Here is a 16,242-nt window from a genome sequence, read left to right as displayed (position 1 = left end):
ATAACACAATAAAACCTCAGTTGGTACATTACATTAGTTATGTCAGGAAAATTCCTTTTTGTATTATAAGTTTACTCAAATGTTATGTTTAAATTGGCAAATTAGTCATTATTTACTGCTAACTTTTGTTGAATTAAAGACAAATACAGTTTAATGACCAAATAAGACAAGTAAATGAACCCACATTGACCCAAGTAATTAAATTAACATCTATAAGAGTATTTGAGATGTTTCTTTCTACCAGACTAAGATAATCCTATATTCCAGTGCATTGTCGAGAATTGTCTTCATTCATTAAATTAGGTCTGCAAAGGTAGTTGCATTGACCACTGTTGCTGAGTAGTGATTTGAAGTGGTCAACTCGAGAAATCCCATTTATTTCTTTGCAATGCCGGTTCCTCTCCTCCCGACATGAAAGATTTTGCAAACACGTCACACACAGTATGAAGCTGCTGTCTCGAGAGGACTCGTCCCTGAATCTCACTGAAGAGAGCTCATTATGGGAGGCTGCTGCTGTTCTTGCAAATACTTGGAAGTAGTCTCTCCTTCAAGAACGAGAGTAAAGAGGAAATAAATATGCCTCCTCCTCACCACCCAGTAGTACATTTTCCTTAACAATTAGGTCTTGAATAGAGGTCGTGGAGGCAATCATACACGTGCGAGTTTTGCAGAGTTTTTGGACAAAGCAATCATTGGCTGGGGTAGTAATTTGTCACTTTGAATCGGAAGGAGAGAAGGGAATGCAGATTAACATTAGCATGGCCTTTTAACTGTATTTTTTCCATTGACTCTTATTGGATTCAATCGGCTCATTCTGATTGTAATAGCCAATACTTGCACATTTACTCTGTCAGGATGAGGGGTCAAACCTATGGAGCTCGTAAAGTGCTTATCAAATGTGTGATATGAGAACTAAAGCAGCAATACAGGAACAGCCAGGGTGATACCAAAAAAACAAAGATTCAGAGAAAGCAGGTGAGAAAGGTGTGACAGTAGAGCAGAAGAGGAAATAAGACATGTGATGGATGGGACGTTTCAGAGTGAGGAGGGTCAGTAGATGAGGTGGAGTGTTGTCCAGGCAGTGAAGCAGGCAGGTGGTGTGTGCCGGATTCTCGGGGTGGTTTCCATCCCTGGGGGCAAGGCAGCCGAGGAGAATGGAGTGGGGCTCATTGAGACCCTTCTAAAAAGGAAAGGCCAAAGCTTTCTTGAGACTGCAGTGGCTGTGATAATGCCTGCTGTCTGGTGGTGGACCTGCTGGGAGGACACACCCCTGGGATGTGCTGAATGGGAGCCGCAGAGAAGGACCAGGAGGAAGGAAAGGAGTTTCACAGTATGGGTGGAAAAGAACAGAGAGGTAAAAAAACAAAGATGGTATGGAACAGGAGCGAAAAGTGGCATAAAAAGAGTTTAGAGTATGTGGTGAAGTCACAGGTCGATGCAGACTTAGGGAGTACTGCATTAAATGTACTCCTTGGGGAGTGACATTTTTAAATATCCTAGGTTCAGGGAATCTAAAAAAGAAAAGGAAGTTTCTGGGAATCTTAAAAAGATCTCGGGAGGCTTTAATAGAAAGGTTTATTCATGTATTTTATACCTATGTTATTCATGTTTTATGTTTATTTTATTATCTTTGCTTTTTAATGACTGTTTTAAAGGTAATTTTATAACGTGTTTCCACTGCACTATTTCTTAATGCTCTTATTTTTGCAAAGCACTTTGAATTGCCTTGTGTTTAAAGGTGCTATATAAATAAACTTGCCTCACCTCCATACTTGCCAACCCTCCCGATTTTCACGGGAGATTTCATTGCCCTCTCCCGGTTTCCTCCCGGGGTCATATTTCTCCCGCATTTCTCCCGATTTCTGACAAAATCAGATTTACTCAGGACTGTTTCCACGCGGACTTTAATACAGCTACACCATTGTTTGGTTTCCATGGTAGCGCGTCTCTTTAGTAGCGTGCGCAACTGAAAGTCTGAGAAGGGTGAGGAAGATAGTCACAGAAAACAGAACAAGAATCGACAACTCTCCCCTGCTCACTCCTTTCCTGCCCACACATATGCTCCATCAAGGATGGTGCTTCAGGCCGCAAGACAGTGCACTTACAACTTCAATAAGCATGTTAAATGTTAATCCAATACAGCTCCGGCGATCCCTGCTTTGGGATCTCTGATGTTTTTGGAAGACTTTATGGTGTTAAATAGTGCACACTTGTAATGAGCTCTCTAGACTCCGGCATGCCATGGTGAGGACAGAATGTGTTTTTTGGCTGTGCTTATCCGAGCAGACTAGGTAATAACTGTGTAATGGGGAAACAGTGCAGTTTAGATCCAATCAAAGCGGGGGGTCTGTTGGAGTACACAAGCAAACCCGCTTCATCAAAATCTGCAAGGAGCCGTTTGGGACAGCTAATGTTCAAATGTTGAAACACCGAAAATAAACCAAAGAGAAAAGGGTTCACTAGAAATGTTCGGTTATTATTAGAATTTATTAAAAATGTGAACGAATGGGGACTTTAACATTATATAAGTATATTTTTACAATACAACGGCAGTTTCCTATCAACTCCAAAGGCTTTTTAAGGAATCTGAACCACACAAGGACCATTCATATACATTTGTATGTTATTGAATTAGTCATTTAGAAAGATCTCATATCTCAGGAATCCTGTATCAATGTAACCTCGGTTACTCTAACGTGCCTCGAAAAAATAAAACAAAGGAGAAAGGTGTTTTATTTAAGTGAACTCGGTCGTTATACAACAGCGGAACTATATCAAACCATACTCTTTAAGCTAAAACCTTACTATTTAAAAAGACTTCCACATACAGCATATTCTGTGCTAGTCTCATGTATTCAAAAGGTTTTTAGATAGATATAATACAAATGTTTTGGAAGTAGTGAGCATACAAAATGAGACTTGAATTATATTGTACAGGTTGTGAAGGAGTGATAAAGATGTGCTGTTGTCAAAGGAGGCATGTAACTCATCAAGAATGTTCAGGTTCGTGATTCATTGTTCACAATATTTATTTTATAATCCAAGGTTACATGGGAGGAGTTATTGATTTTGAAATTGTTATTTTATGGGAGTACTTCAATAACTTTCACTTCATGAACTCAACCTGACATTTCTATTAATTTAAAGCTGATTATTGGTTGGTAGCAGGGCTGGACTGGGACAGCAAATCGGCCCTGGCATTTAGACCCAGACCGGCCCAAATCCATAAAACAAACAAATAGTAGCGGTTATTGACAAGAAGAATAACTCAGTATAATTTAAAAAAACGCTATTATTATCCTTTTTACGTACCAGGGGCAAACTAAACTAATACATACAACAAGTATGTGTAACTATCAATCATTAGAAATTAGACCTTCAAACCCTCTCACAAAGCGAACAGTGACCGAGCACTAATAGGGGGGTCTGATGGTGGTGGAGGCGGGGAGGGAGCGGATCAACTCAACATTGTAAATAACCAACAAAAGACGATCACCGGTTCATCTTGTTTTTGGCTTGAGAATAGTTTGGGCAGCGTGAGAGCGTGAGATTGAGAGTGAAAGCGTGTGTCACACGCCAGATGCGTGAGAGTTGGCAACCCTGGATTACCTGCTGCAGGTGGGGCACCAGTTATACAAGAGGGAGACAATAGCTGTACTTATTTTTTAATGAGCCACATGCCATGATGCACCAACTTCAGACTTCCTCACAGAGCCACTCCTCCAACACACACGAACATGACCAATGAGGGCACAAGAAAATGGTGGAATGAGCTCCCCATTGAAATCAGGACAGCAGAAAGCTTACACATCTTCCAGACTGAAAACTCATCTCTTTCGACTCCACTTCGAGCGATAGAATTATTAACAAAGCACTTATATACTAATAAAGGGTTGGCTTATCTAAAGCCAGTTGAGTAGCACTTGACATGCTTGGCTCTATGAAACCTGATGTACTTATATGATTCTGTTTTCCTCAAGGTTGTGTCTTCTTGGTCGAACGCACTTATTGTAAGTCGCTTTGGATAAAAGCCTCAGCTAAATGCAATGTAATGTAATGTCTGTAAGAAAAGTTTTAAAAAATAACCCCTTAAATGATGACTTCTAGTTAATTTAAGGGGGGGGGCCTATAGTGCCCTGCCTCCCCTTTCTATGACAACACGATAGAGATAGGACCAGATGAGTCTACAGGATGAGTCGACGGCATCTTTTCTTGGGCTTGTTTCTCCCACAGATTGACGCTCTGATATGACTCCCTGATAAACACTGCTATGTCATTGATTAGGTTGAAAAGTGCTCCACATTCGATGACATTTTGGGTAGTTTCAGCCAGGACAAGATTAAGAACATGAGCATAGCACCACACATGGACATGAGTGGGTGACTGGGAGGTCATCAGTGCAGAAAATCCTTTGTACCGGCCTTGCATATTGGATGCTCCATCCGTTGCATTACCTATACACACATGCCCTTGTCCAGTTTCAGATGCTTGAAGTATTGTCCGGGGGATGCGTGGCACTTCACTAAAGCCACAAGCCTCTCTTGCACAGTCTCATTGACATATTTTAAGATTACTGAACACTGATCCTGAGAAGTTATGTCTTGTGTTGTGTCCAGCTGAACAGAAGACATTCCGGCCTTCTGGACATCACTGGAGATACTTTCTTTGATGAGACTACCAACAGTTTCTATCATGGAGTTAACAGTAGTTTTGGAGAGTAGGGGGATGAGAGACCCTCTACCTTTTGTTCCACTGGATTGGTGCAATTTCTTGCTCTTCTCTACGCAATCATCCAGATGCTCTTTTAACCAGACATCATACTTTCCTAATAAAAGGATGAGCTCCAAAATGTTACCGTGGTCCACGGTGTTGTCAGCTAGCATATATGCTCCCTCATTCTCTACCTGCTTGCACTTTCACCACACGCTCCAAAACCTGACGTCTCTTTCGGACTTGTTCCCTATGAGCAGACATCTGACTGCCAGCAAACATGCTTTCGATGTCTGCTTTAGAGCACCGTAAGAAAAAAGCTTCAGCACAGGTTGAATGTGTAATGCTCTTTTCGTGCTCCTCTGTACGCTGGTGTGCGTGCGTCCAATCTGACATTCCAGTTATAAATGTGCCAGTGTCAGTCCTCTTCCCAAATGCCAGACATACAAAACAAAACAACATATGACGTCCCTTGCAATATGACGCCACTTTCTGCTGGTGCCATCTTTACAGGTGAATACCGTCTGCACAACTGGATTTCTGGTATGTTGTAAAAACATCTGTAACATAGATGGCTCGGGGCGGGGAAAGTAATCTATGTCCTCCTGCTCTTTGCTCTCCTCACCCTCCTCCTCTGGGGTGCTGCCTGGCTCAACACGATGATACAGAATGAATGGATTCCCTGATAGAGGTCCATACAAATAGGCATTGACACAATACCACACAGTTAATGGTCAAAACTACATGTGTGCCTCCATTTTTTATCTATTTCTATATTATTCATTCTATATATTGTCAATCAAAACTACCACAACAAGCTGACTATAAACATTTTCTTCAGGTCCCAAAAGACCACTGTTGCCCTTATAACCAAATAAGTAAATAAACTAAACAAAACAAGCTGCCAGCTGACAGTAATGGTTCATGAATGTTGGTTAACTTTCAATGAGACAACTATCAGAGTCCCATTAAGCTATATTTTAACTTGCCAGGGAAGACCTAAAAAAGCCAGCTTACTAGCTTGGAGGCTAACGAATGTTTCTCTTATAATATGTGTCTTATTAGTGCTTCATCAAAGGGATATTAATGGGTTCCAGAACTACAGAGTATCATAACCTTAATAATAATCTTTTCCTAATTTTCTTAGCTTCTGCTTACCGCCAGTTCTCCTCGCTCGCCCCACTCGCGCTGATCTCTCTCCCTCTCATCATCTTCCTCACCACCAATATCGGCCACGGGTTAGAAGAAGATGGACCTGCACCTGTACTAAACATGTCGGTTATTTTGACACAAGCGGCAGCATCAGCACGAAGGGCCTGCTTTTTTCTTGCCCGCAATTGTTCTGCTCTCCCTTTTCGCTTGGCCTTCGCCTTCGCCATTTCTAACTCGAACTTTTTTTTTTCTCGAAAAAAAAGGCAGTTTGGCTTCAACGGCCGGCTCACCTCCTGGGGGCGTGATTTAATGATGCACACCGAGCAGCCCAAAGGGGGAGGTGATTAAAGATTTGAGTGTCAATTACTAAAAACATTTAAACAGAGGGCCAATATACCCGTCTTATGGGCCGGGACTTCAGGAAGAAAAAAAAAAAATGACGTGTCGGCCCAAAAGGCACGTCGGCCCACCGGGAAAATGCCCGGTATGCCAGATGGCCAGTCCACCCCTGGTTGGTAGGTAAAGGTAATATAAAATGGATGCTCTCAGGGAACTTAAATGGGAGCAGATTACATTGTGTCTTGTATTTAGGGGAGATGTCGAGTGGTAAAGGTTATTTTCATACATGAATCTACTGTGTTGATGTCATACACTTACTGTAGCTATTTCTAATGGATTGGGCTAGGTATCTTGCAAGCGATGTGGGGAGAATCCACCTACTGAGTGAGCTCAGATTTGTCCAATAGCTGTACATGGGTAATACAACAGACTTTTTAAAATCAATTCATACATTTGAGTTGTGGATGGTGACACAGGAGTGTGGAACATGTATTACTCAGTCAAATTGTTAAAGGGGCCCTATGATGATCATTTTCAGGTTCATATTTGTAATGTGTGCCTCTACTGTGACATGATTACATGATTCAATGTTCAAAAAGCCCTTTTTGCCTGTGCTGCAGCACCTCTTTTCACCCTCTGTCTGAAACCAGAGACCAGTCTGCTCTAATTGGTTAGCTGGCTGGATCTGTTGTGATTGCTCAACTGCTTAGCGATGTCCCGCTAAATAAAAAAAATGGGTACTAGTCGAGGGCCGGACTGGTTCAATGTTTATTGTAGAACGTATTGAAATGAACTTATTGCTCATATTAAACCTGGGACTAACAAAGCTTAAAGGATTGCCTATAAAACAACATTAAACATTAAATAATCAGTTGCATTCATTTCTTACGGCTCTATCTGCAGCTTTTCCGGAGTCATTTCTTATGAATACATTTTTCCACAGGCCAACAACAGCTTCAAAAAAACTATTTCCCTCAAAGAAAAAACCAAACATGCTCTGTTGTCGCAAGAAAGAAAGTGCAGAAGGAAACATTGAAACTCAGCTTGCTGCTCTGTGATGCTAGTTCAAGCCAGATACTTGGCATCTCGTCTTGGGTGCAAGTTCATCAATGTTTGGGCTCAGGCTCTGAGCTGAGGAAACCCTCAGGATGGAGTGAAGGTGTGCGTGCAATATACCGGCGGGCCAGATCTAATAGTAATTAGAAATTATCCTGCGGGCCGAAATTAAATCCACCAAGGGCTTGATTTAGCCCCCGGGCCTTGAGTTTGACACATGTGACGTACAATGTGTTGGAGTGCTAGCAAATACAAGCGCAAGTGTTTCATAATGATGTCATTGTGTTGAGGAAGTAAACAACGTAGACCAATCGATGCAAAAGGGAAAACCCCAAAAAGCATAATAGGGCCCCTTTAACTTCCGGAATACTATGAACTTTAACACTACACTGTACGTAAACCCCTTGCACAGATGCACAGTGAGCATAATGCTAGGCCTTTATATCATTAGGAACATATCGCACAATCATTTCTAAAAAGATGCGATTTTCCTTTTCTGAAAATTGGGCAACAATTTGGCCACAAATTCAAAGTTGTTGGAGCAGGAAGATATGTTGGATGTAGGAGGAATAGATTATCAGTAATATAACTTTAGGCAGGCCTTAAATAAAGGTCAATAAACATCATCTCTTCCTCACCTCCTTTTAAAGCGAGCAAACGGTTTCCTAATGGATTCGAAGGTAAGTCCGGAGAAAATATTTCATGCCCTTGAGGCACGAAGTAGCAAAACACAAATATACAGCATCCCAAAAAGAACTCAGACACGCTCCAAATATGATTCCAAAGGGAGACGATGCTCCCTAAAGATGAATTTACGCTTCAGGAAACACTGAAATTCCAGCAAAGATTTTCATGCATAATGATGTGTAGTAAATAAGTCATTTTAAAAGCAATGATATCTTTGGAGGAGGCTACAACTGGAGTTAGCTGCAGCAGAACTGATGTTCACATTTAGAAAATATAGTGAGAAAAAAGCCGTTATGTTGATACTGCTGTATGACTATTATAAACCTGAACATTAGTTTGATAATTAAAGCAAAGTGTTTGTGTTCTTAGAGTGTTATCCAATAATTACATCCCAAAATCCTCAATTTGGCTCGGGGCACATCCTTAGGACTGCAATACTCTTTATAATTGCACCGTATCATTTTTCAGAATTACCAAAACAGCCCAAAGAAATGTACTCGCAAAAGTGTACACGGTGCCGGCATTTGTGCCTGAGCAGTGTTTTGCTTGCGCAGGATAATGAAGCCACATTGACAATCATCAAGATAAATGTCACTGGATTGTGAACTAAGCTGTAGGTAAGACGCAACGCTGCTACAAAAGACACTCAGCCACAGTAGAATGAGTTCACATGTTTGCAGAAGTTGTGCTTTTGTATGACTCACTCCCTTTTGTCTCTAAAGACTGGCATTAGGCCAGTCAATATGCATTTACACAACACAGAACCTGTATTTGTGTTAAGAAATAACCACTAAAGCAACAACAAAAGCTTTGGAATGACCTCAGAACTTCTCAACACGATTCATGCTCACCTAACCGAAAGAACAACATCATTATAATGTAATCACAGTTAATCATATTATTAATTTACGGTGTGGCCCAATCATCAATATCTAATATTGCAGGTGAATTAAAATATCAAACATCCCCTTCAAAGAGATGCATATTTGATAAAACCACAAGCATCTTCTGTCAAAGAAAAGCAACTTTCTGTGTACCATCTTGCCTGTAAACTACGAGCTGCTCAAACTAATGACACATTGTTTCCATCGCTCACTCTCTCACGCACTAGTTACACAAATATCTGGTTTAAAGATGAAGAAAAGTCTGCTGCTTCTCTCCCTCTGTCTTTCACACTCTTCTCTTTCTCCCTCCTCCCGTGGTGTCACAGTCCATATGGTGCTGCAACACTGTTGGTCTCCTGTGGCCACACTTCCCACGATGCATCTGTGGCTCTGGGCTCTCTGAGGGAGCTGATAGGCCGGGAGGACTGTGGTATCGACCAGTTATCTCCTGGTGTGAGGTCAGCTTAGTGCAGCAGCGGAGTGTGTCCGGACAACACACACCACTGACTTCTAGGCTACTGTGCGTTCCACCAATCAATCCTCCATTTTTCTATCGTTACCATTGACTCCACAGAGAATAAATATGCTCTTCTGTGTGCCATTAAATCTTTTCTTCTTTAAACGTCTGTCAGATTGATACATTTCTCTCATTTTTGTTCAAACCACGCACAGTCCGACATTTATCTTGACAGTTGCTTCAAGGTAAATGAAGACGTCCTAGTTAGAAAATCTCTTCAAGGACCCTCAGAGATACATTTATTCTCTTTTGAGGGTAACTTTATAATTATTCCTCTCTCTTCTGTAGTAGTGTGTTGTATGGCCCTGAGCTCTCTTCCCTTGTCTGTGTCCATGCAGAGAAAACAGAGCTTAGCCCAGATCAATCCCATTGAGTCGGACTCCTTTCACCAGCCAGGGATCAATAATGCCTGTTTCATGTCCCCCTGCAATATACACGTGTGCACACACACACACACACACACAAGCAGTTTAAAGACATGCCTATGAGAACAGACCCACCCCTTTAGAGTTGACCTATCGGCCTATTGGCTAACTTGCTCCCCAGGGGATACAGAAGTTCATTATGACAGGCTTTCCAGTGCTAAAGGTCTGTATTGGTTCTTTGCTGCAAAGTGCAGCATTTACAACAAATGATTACATTAACAGTTAGACACCAAGGCTTCGAAGCACACAGAATTTAAAAGTATACAGGATACACCTGAAAAAGCTCTACATGTGCAATATACAATATGGCTGGTGAATGTGTGAATGTAGATGTTTAGGAATCAATGAACAGGGTTGGAAGGGCTACAAGTGTTGAGCTATGTTCGGCTTCATCATACGTGCTGGACAGCAACAAGACTTACCTACTGGAGCTGCTGAGATCATTGGTAAATTGGTAAAGGAAATTGTCTTCCTTGAGTTTTTAGTTTTTTAGTTGCAATTGGCAGCCTTCATTATCTGTCACATCGAAAAGTTTATTTATAAACCTGGAAACTGAAATATGATATTTAAAACTTCAAACACATCTTTTCTATACCTAATTTGTGGCTAAATCTTTTTATTGGGTTTCTTAATAACAGGGAAACTAACATATTGATACCCCTCTTGTGTGTGCTAACAAAAGCACATTGTTAGCTTAGCTAGAACTGCTAGCTTAGCACACAGACCGGAAGCAAGGGGGAAACACCGAGCCTGGCATCATTAACAGAAAAGTATATTAAAAAGAAATCAGCTGTTATATTGCCCGTTTCTAATCCATACAACATTTTAAAAACAACATCTTTTTTAATGTGATTTTAACTCGTTTTCCTATGGTGCAAAACAAATGATATTAAGCAACCAGTCATGCCAACATTAATTACACTGTAATCTGAGTTTTTTTATTTTTTTATTTGAACTGTATTGTCATACTATATCGTAGATATTTTATTTAAGTGTATTTAAAGTGTACTAAGTGTTATTTCGTAACCTGAATTTAAATCAGGCTTTGTAATTATTTGAGTGACCGAGATCATGTAAGTGTATTTCAAGTGTACTATGTATTAATTTATTGAGCTGTACTTAAATCAGGTTTTAAAATGGTTTGACTGATAGAGATCATGCAATGTTATTGTTTGTTTATTGATTGTTATGAACCTGTCTGAGGACCACAGATGGAAATGAGCTATTAGCTATAATATGGCATATTGCATCTCTTCTCTTTGCTGAGATTAATGTTTTTGTATGCATGGTCCTTCTATAAATAATAAAAAAACATCTGCATAGAACCCATAAATCAGCTTAAAATGTTGTATGAATTAAACTAACAAGATATAACATGTAGTGGAAGAGTTAGGGTTAGGGCTAAGTTAAGCTAACCAGCTAATGACTTTGGCTGTAGGCTATAGTAAGCGTACAGACGTGCAGTTAAATCACCTTTTTCATCTCACTCTTAGCAAGACGCCTAAGCATATTTTCCAACATGTTTGAATTTAGTCATAAAATGAACTTGATTTCCTGTTTAATGTCACCAGTCCAGCACAGTATGGATCAAGCCCACAATCACAGTGTAATAAAGCATTTGAAGGGAATGCTTTGCTCCTCAAACTCACCTTGCCTGGAGTACTCATCAGCCTCGTGGTGGACAAGATCAGTCACACAGCCGCCATAGTGCAGCCTCTGCTCATGGTCGAAGGCCTTGAGCGTCTCGCTGGAGCTGTAGGACTTCTGGGTAGGCACACGGCACTCATCTGTGTCCAGCGACGAGGTGTTGTACTGGGAGTCTTTGGAGCAGCGACCCCTGGTCAGGGAGCGGTTCCTCCGATCCTTCAGATCCATATCGAGGTTCAGTTGGGGGTAGGGATGCAAGGAGAAGAGATGGAAGTGAAGGAAGAGGAGGAGGTGGTGGGGAGATGGAGGGGCCTCCTAGCGGGCCTCCGTAATGTCAATCTCCACTTCAGTCACCTGGAAAACAGAGAAAGAGAGAGGGAGAGAGTGGAAAAGAAAGCAAAGAGGTTGGTACAAAATTAATGGATGCACTGCTGTGACTCACTCTTGCTTTGCACTCCCCGGAGAATCTACAGAGAAAGTTAGGTAAGAGGGAGCGCAGCGAGTGGACATTTGAGCAACCAGGCAAATATACATCACATCGGAGTATTGATGCGGGATAAGTAAGGCTATAGTGGGGAGAAACAGAGCTGCCAGTGCTGTGGTCCACAGAGATCGTCGACCATCGACCGGGCTGAGCAAAAATGGTCAGCATACATTTGAAATCTACGACACAAACGCCATCCAATCATCTTAAACGGATGTCAGCCACGCATGACTACAGACACACACAAGTGGGCAAAGACGATGACAAGAAAAAGCAGAGAATGGAGAAAGTGGGAGGAAATCCGAGAGGAAAGAAGGATGGAATGAGTGATGGCAGATTATCAACGCTGGAGAAAGGTAAAGAGCAGGAAACTAAGAAGGAAAAGCAGCCGGATGCAACAGGAAGGATGGAAGAAGTAGAGAAATGACTTGAGGGCATTGCTAGTCTCTCCCTCATTATCAGAGTGAGAATGAATCCCGCTCCCTTAGAGGCTGGAAGGGATAATCAAACACAGCCAGACGCACATACACCCAAACACACACAACACAGAAACAAACACGTTCAATAGCACGTGTACATTACAGGTGGAGGTACCTGTGCTGAGATAAAAGCAGTACCCGGTCCTGACTCAGCTTGTGTACACTCCTTGTACACAGCTACACACATATATCTTCTATATGCCTCATCTGTCCACTGCTGTTGCATCACATCCCGCCCAATTCTAATCCATTCAAATGTTATACTTGTGGATGCAGATTATACATGATTATGAAGCTAATACAGTATGATACTAGTGCGGCGGCCTTGAGCAACGCATTACATTAGCAGCTAAAGATCAAAGTACAACAATACAACAACCAGTAGTAATTGACAGGAATGCTTCCAGCAGCTGCCTGCATGGGATATTTATGGTAATAAATAGGTCACCCATGTTTCTATCGCTTCGGGCCGAGGAAAGTCTGGTCCACCCACAGCATTACAGTGTAGCATTGCATTTTCATCAAAATATCTCTCAGTCTCGACACAGTGTTTATTGATGTCAGAGCGGGGCATTTCTAAAGAGTGGGCACCATTTGATTCAATATGTGATGTAACTAATTGCATGCTGGGACGGAGTTAGAATGAGACAGGAAAGACATAGGAGAGAGGAGGAAACAAAATGTGAATCAATCTATTCAATGAGGGCTCATTTCAAAATGCTTAGAAGGTAGTATTGTAAAGTGCCCCGCTATGTCCATTGATTAACAGTAGGTATTAACTCTCATAAAGAGCTCATTATGCACCGGCATCCATCACACAGGCTATTAGGAGTTCAAACTTAATGTGTTTGTAACTTGTATGGCGATGACATTTTTTGGGACATGCTGATGCTAATGGTAGGGCTTTGTGAGTTTGTGCGAGTGTGTGCACTTTATGTTTAGTAAATAGAATAGGGGTGAGTGTTATGATAACATTTCAGATAAACTGCCTTCAAAAGAGGTTGTGTTTTATTGTGTTCAGGAGAAGATGTTGGCTCTTTTCTGAAATGTTCCAAAATGTCGTAGGCTGTCGAAGTACATTTTTGGTGGATGTTATGTGAATATTGTGTCAATTAAGTTCTCTAGATTTGGGATTTATATTAATATTTTTTAAATATTTCTGAGGAAAATGTGGATATTTCCAACATAATAATTTTTTACAAAAAGTAATGATCATAACCAACAACCTTACAAGGCTGATAATACTATATAAATATATACTTATAATATTGCCCTTTTATTGTGAAAAATAGTTAACAGGTGTGTACTGTATGGCAATGACAGTAGAAGGACTTGAGTAATAGTTTGTAGGAGGTTTAAAGTAAGTAGAAGGAGAAAAAAAAGAATGAGAGATAGGTGTCGAAAGTGAAGAAAGCCAAGGGGTCAATTAGGAATCTAGAACACATATCAATCACCTTCCACCCAAGCAAGAGTTGTCTTCAAGGTCGCAGAAGCACACTATACACACACACACGCCAAACTTTTGTGTTAATTACTCCGTGGCAGCTGCCTAACCCCCATAGTCGTCACACTGTGGTAGATTATCTCATTTATCAGAGGTATAATGATTTATATCATTATGACTCATGATCTCATGGTATGCTACCAGTCAGTAACACAGATACATGCATATTCATAAAAAAAAAACACCACACAGGACTTGGCACCCACATGAACCTGTAGCTTTCATGACAGTCCACAAAGGGTGGTTAGAGGAAGGGGAGAATAGACACATGTGTGCGACCGTGAAGTGACCATGAAATCCAGCCTGAATGAGAAATGTAATTGGAAGACGACAGGGAGGGTGGATAATTCATTTTTAGAAATGACAAAGGTGAAGTTTGGTACAGATAATGACCTTATGACTGCAAATAAGAGCTTGGGAAGAAACATATGGAAAATGACACAATGCAATTTCACTGTAACTAGAAATCACACCCAGTTAATAGGAAGCTAATGACATCAATGGATTAGCGAGCATCAAACAAGATGAATTCCCCTTCATTGATGTTTGATGTTTGAGATTAATTGATTGGATTGGACTTGAAATACTGATTTTACAGTAGTTGATTTTTTGTTTTCCATTAACACCAGTACTTACATTAAAGTGGACCTATCATGCTATATTTGAAACATATATTGTGGGGCCATACCTATATAAAACATGTCTGTGAAGTTTTCTTTTCAAAATACCAAACAGATCACCCATTGTAGCCATGCCTCTCACTGCTCATACCCCTCTTTTGCAGCCCTGTCAGAGAAATGCAGATTTTGGGTCCTTAGCTTGAAAAAAATAAATAAGAGGAGGCGGAGCTAATGCCTGATCAGAATTCTACCGGAGATAAAGTTAAATTCTGCTGTAATACAACGCCATCCTGTTTAATCCACGTCAAAGATTATTTCTGAAACAGTATGGATCTCAAATGCTTTTTCTCTTGCAGGTTTACCACAAGGTGAGTTCTTTTTTATTTCCTGCTTTTTAAACACATGTGCTCTTCAGTACAGGTTAGCTCTGAGTGTTAGCGAGGCTTGCTAATGTGAACAAAGACATCCAAAACACGTCAGGCATTGTTTCTGATAGCAACTTTCTGTGGGTCCGCCGACGTCAGAGCGGATAGACACGTCACAGCGGATGGAAATCTGTATCCGCTCGTTGTACACCCGTTTTTAAAAGATTTGGGTACGGAGGAAAAGAGAGAGGGTTTTATTTTCTGACGCTGCGTGACTTCCCCGACGCACCGGGGACACATATTTATGTATAAAAGACATCACAAAGTGCATTTTGCATGATAGGTCCCCTTTAAGTAAAATGACATGTTAACTTTTAAGTTTATTTATCAATATCTTGTTTTCACTACAGCTGAAGTTCCTTTTCTTATGGCTTTTCTTTTCATGGCATCTCTCCAATTTTTGCATGCGGCACATCGACTGTGTGTTTAGGGGTCATTATGATTGCTAATAATAAATAATCAGCCATATGCCTCCAATTTATGATCAGGTGGTCTTTTCACCTTGGTAGGAGCAGATTTGAATGAATTGTGGGGCAAACGTTGCGTTAACTTGCCTTATTCTTTCTCGGAACAAACATGTAAGAGAATGTTGCTTCATGAGGTCCATTCCGTCGCAAAAGCAACAATTGCAATGTACTTTTTCCCTGAAAAAACAGGCAGTCAAACTCTAGTTGAGGTGACTTATTCAGTCTGTCCTCTGTATAGACTAACTTAAAAGTAAAAGATATAGTGTCAACCGTCTCTGGAGTGTTTCAGCAGTAGGTGCATTAGTGCATTTATGGTTTTGAAATTGCCTCAGGTGATATGTGTTTTCTTGCATCATGTCTCAAATGTGCCTTCAGAAAGCGCTGAGACAGCCGGCTCTGGGAACATGCTGATCGCAATCGACCCGGCTCGACTGTGCATATTATTTCACTGCATTTGCAATGGTTACATGCGCATTGGCTATAACCCAAAGACAATTAGCTTCAAAGATTCCATCACGCCATCTCATTTATCAACCAAATTAGCGGGGAGGCGGTGTGTGAGTGCCGGAGTAGATGCTGTTTAGGGCATCACACTGTGGGAGGCTTCCTGTCCAGATGACTCCTATTGCAGGACGGGGCTCAACAAGGCCAGGTTTACTCTGTATAAGACACTATCCTATTCTTTGACATTTATTAATATACAAATATTCTGACAGAGCTGGCACAGTTTAAAGCTTTTTTTGTAGGTATTCAGCTCTACAGTATGTGCATCATTATCATGTATCTGCAGATTTGTTTTAAATCATTCATTATTAAAGGTCCTTTAAACAACAGAAGATAATGGGT

The 16,242-nt window shown here is 40.9% G+C and overlaps 1 protein-coding gene across 1 annotated transcript in view; it reads right to left on the bottom strand.

Moving 5' to 3' along the window:
* Positions 1 to 11,661, bottom strand: part of tenm2a (teneurin transmembrane protein 2a) — a 177,907-nt gene extending 166,246 nt beyond the window's left edge. Inside the window, 1 exon segment of the mRNA XM_071204656.1 lies at positions 11,420 to 11,661. Coding sequence (XP_071060757.1) covers positions 11,420 to 11,645 — 226 coding nt within the window. The 5' untranslated portion in view covers positions 11,646 to 11,661.
* Positions 11,662 to 16,242: the final 4,581 nt, after the last annotated feature.

Source organism: Pseudochaenichthys georgianus, chromosome 10, assembly GCF_902827115.2.
Source record: "Pseudochaenichthys georgianus chromosome 10, fPseGeo1.2, whole genome shotgun sequence".
Taxonomy (NCBI): Eukaryota; Metazoa; Chordata; class Actinopteri; order Perciformes; family Channichthyidae; genus Pseudochaenichthys; species Pseudochaenichthys georgianus.
The sequence above is the reverse complement of the archived record's forward strand: the minus strand, read 5'-3'. Positions and strand labels throughout refer to the sequence as shown.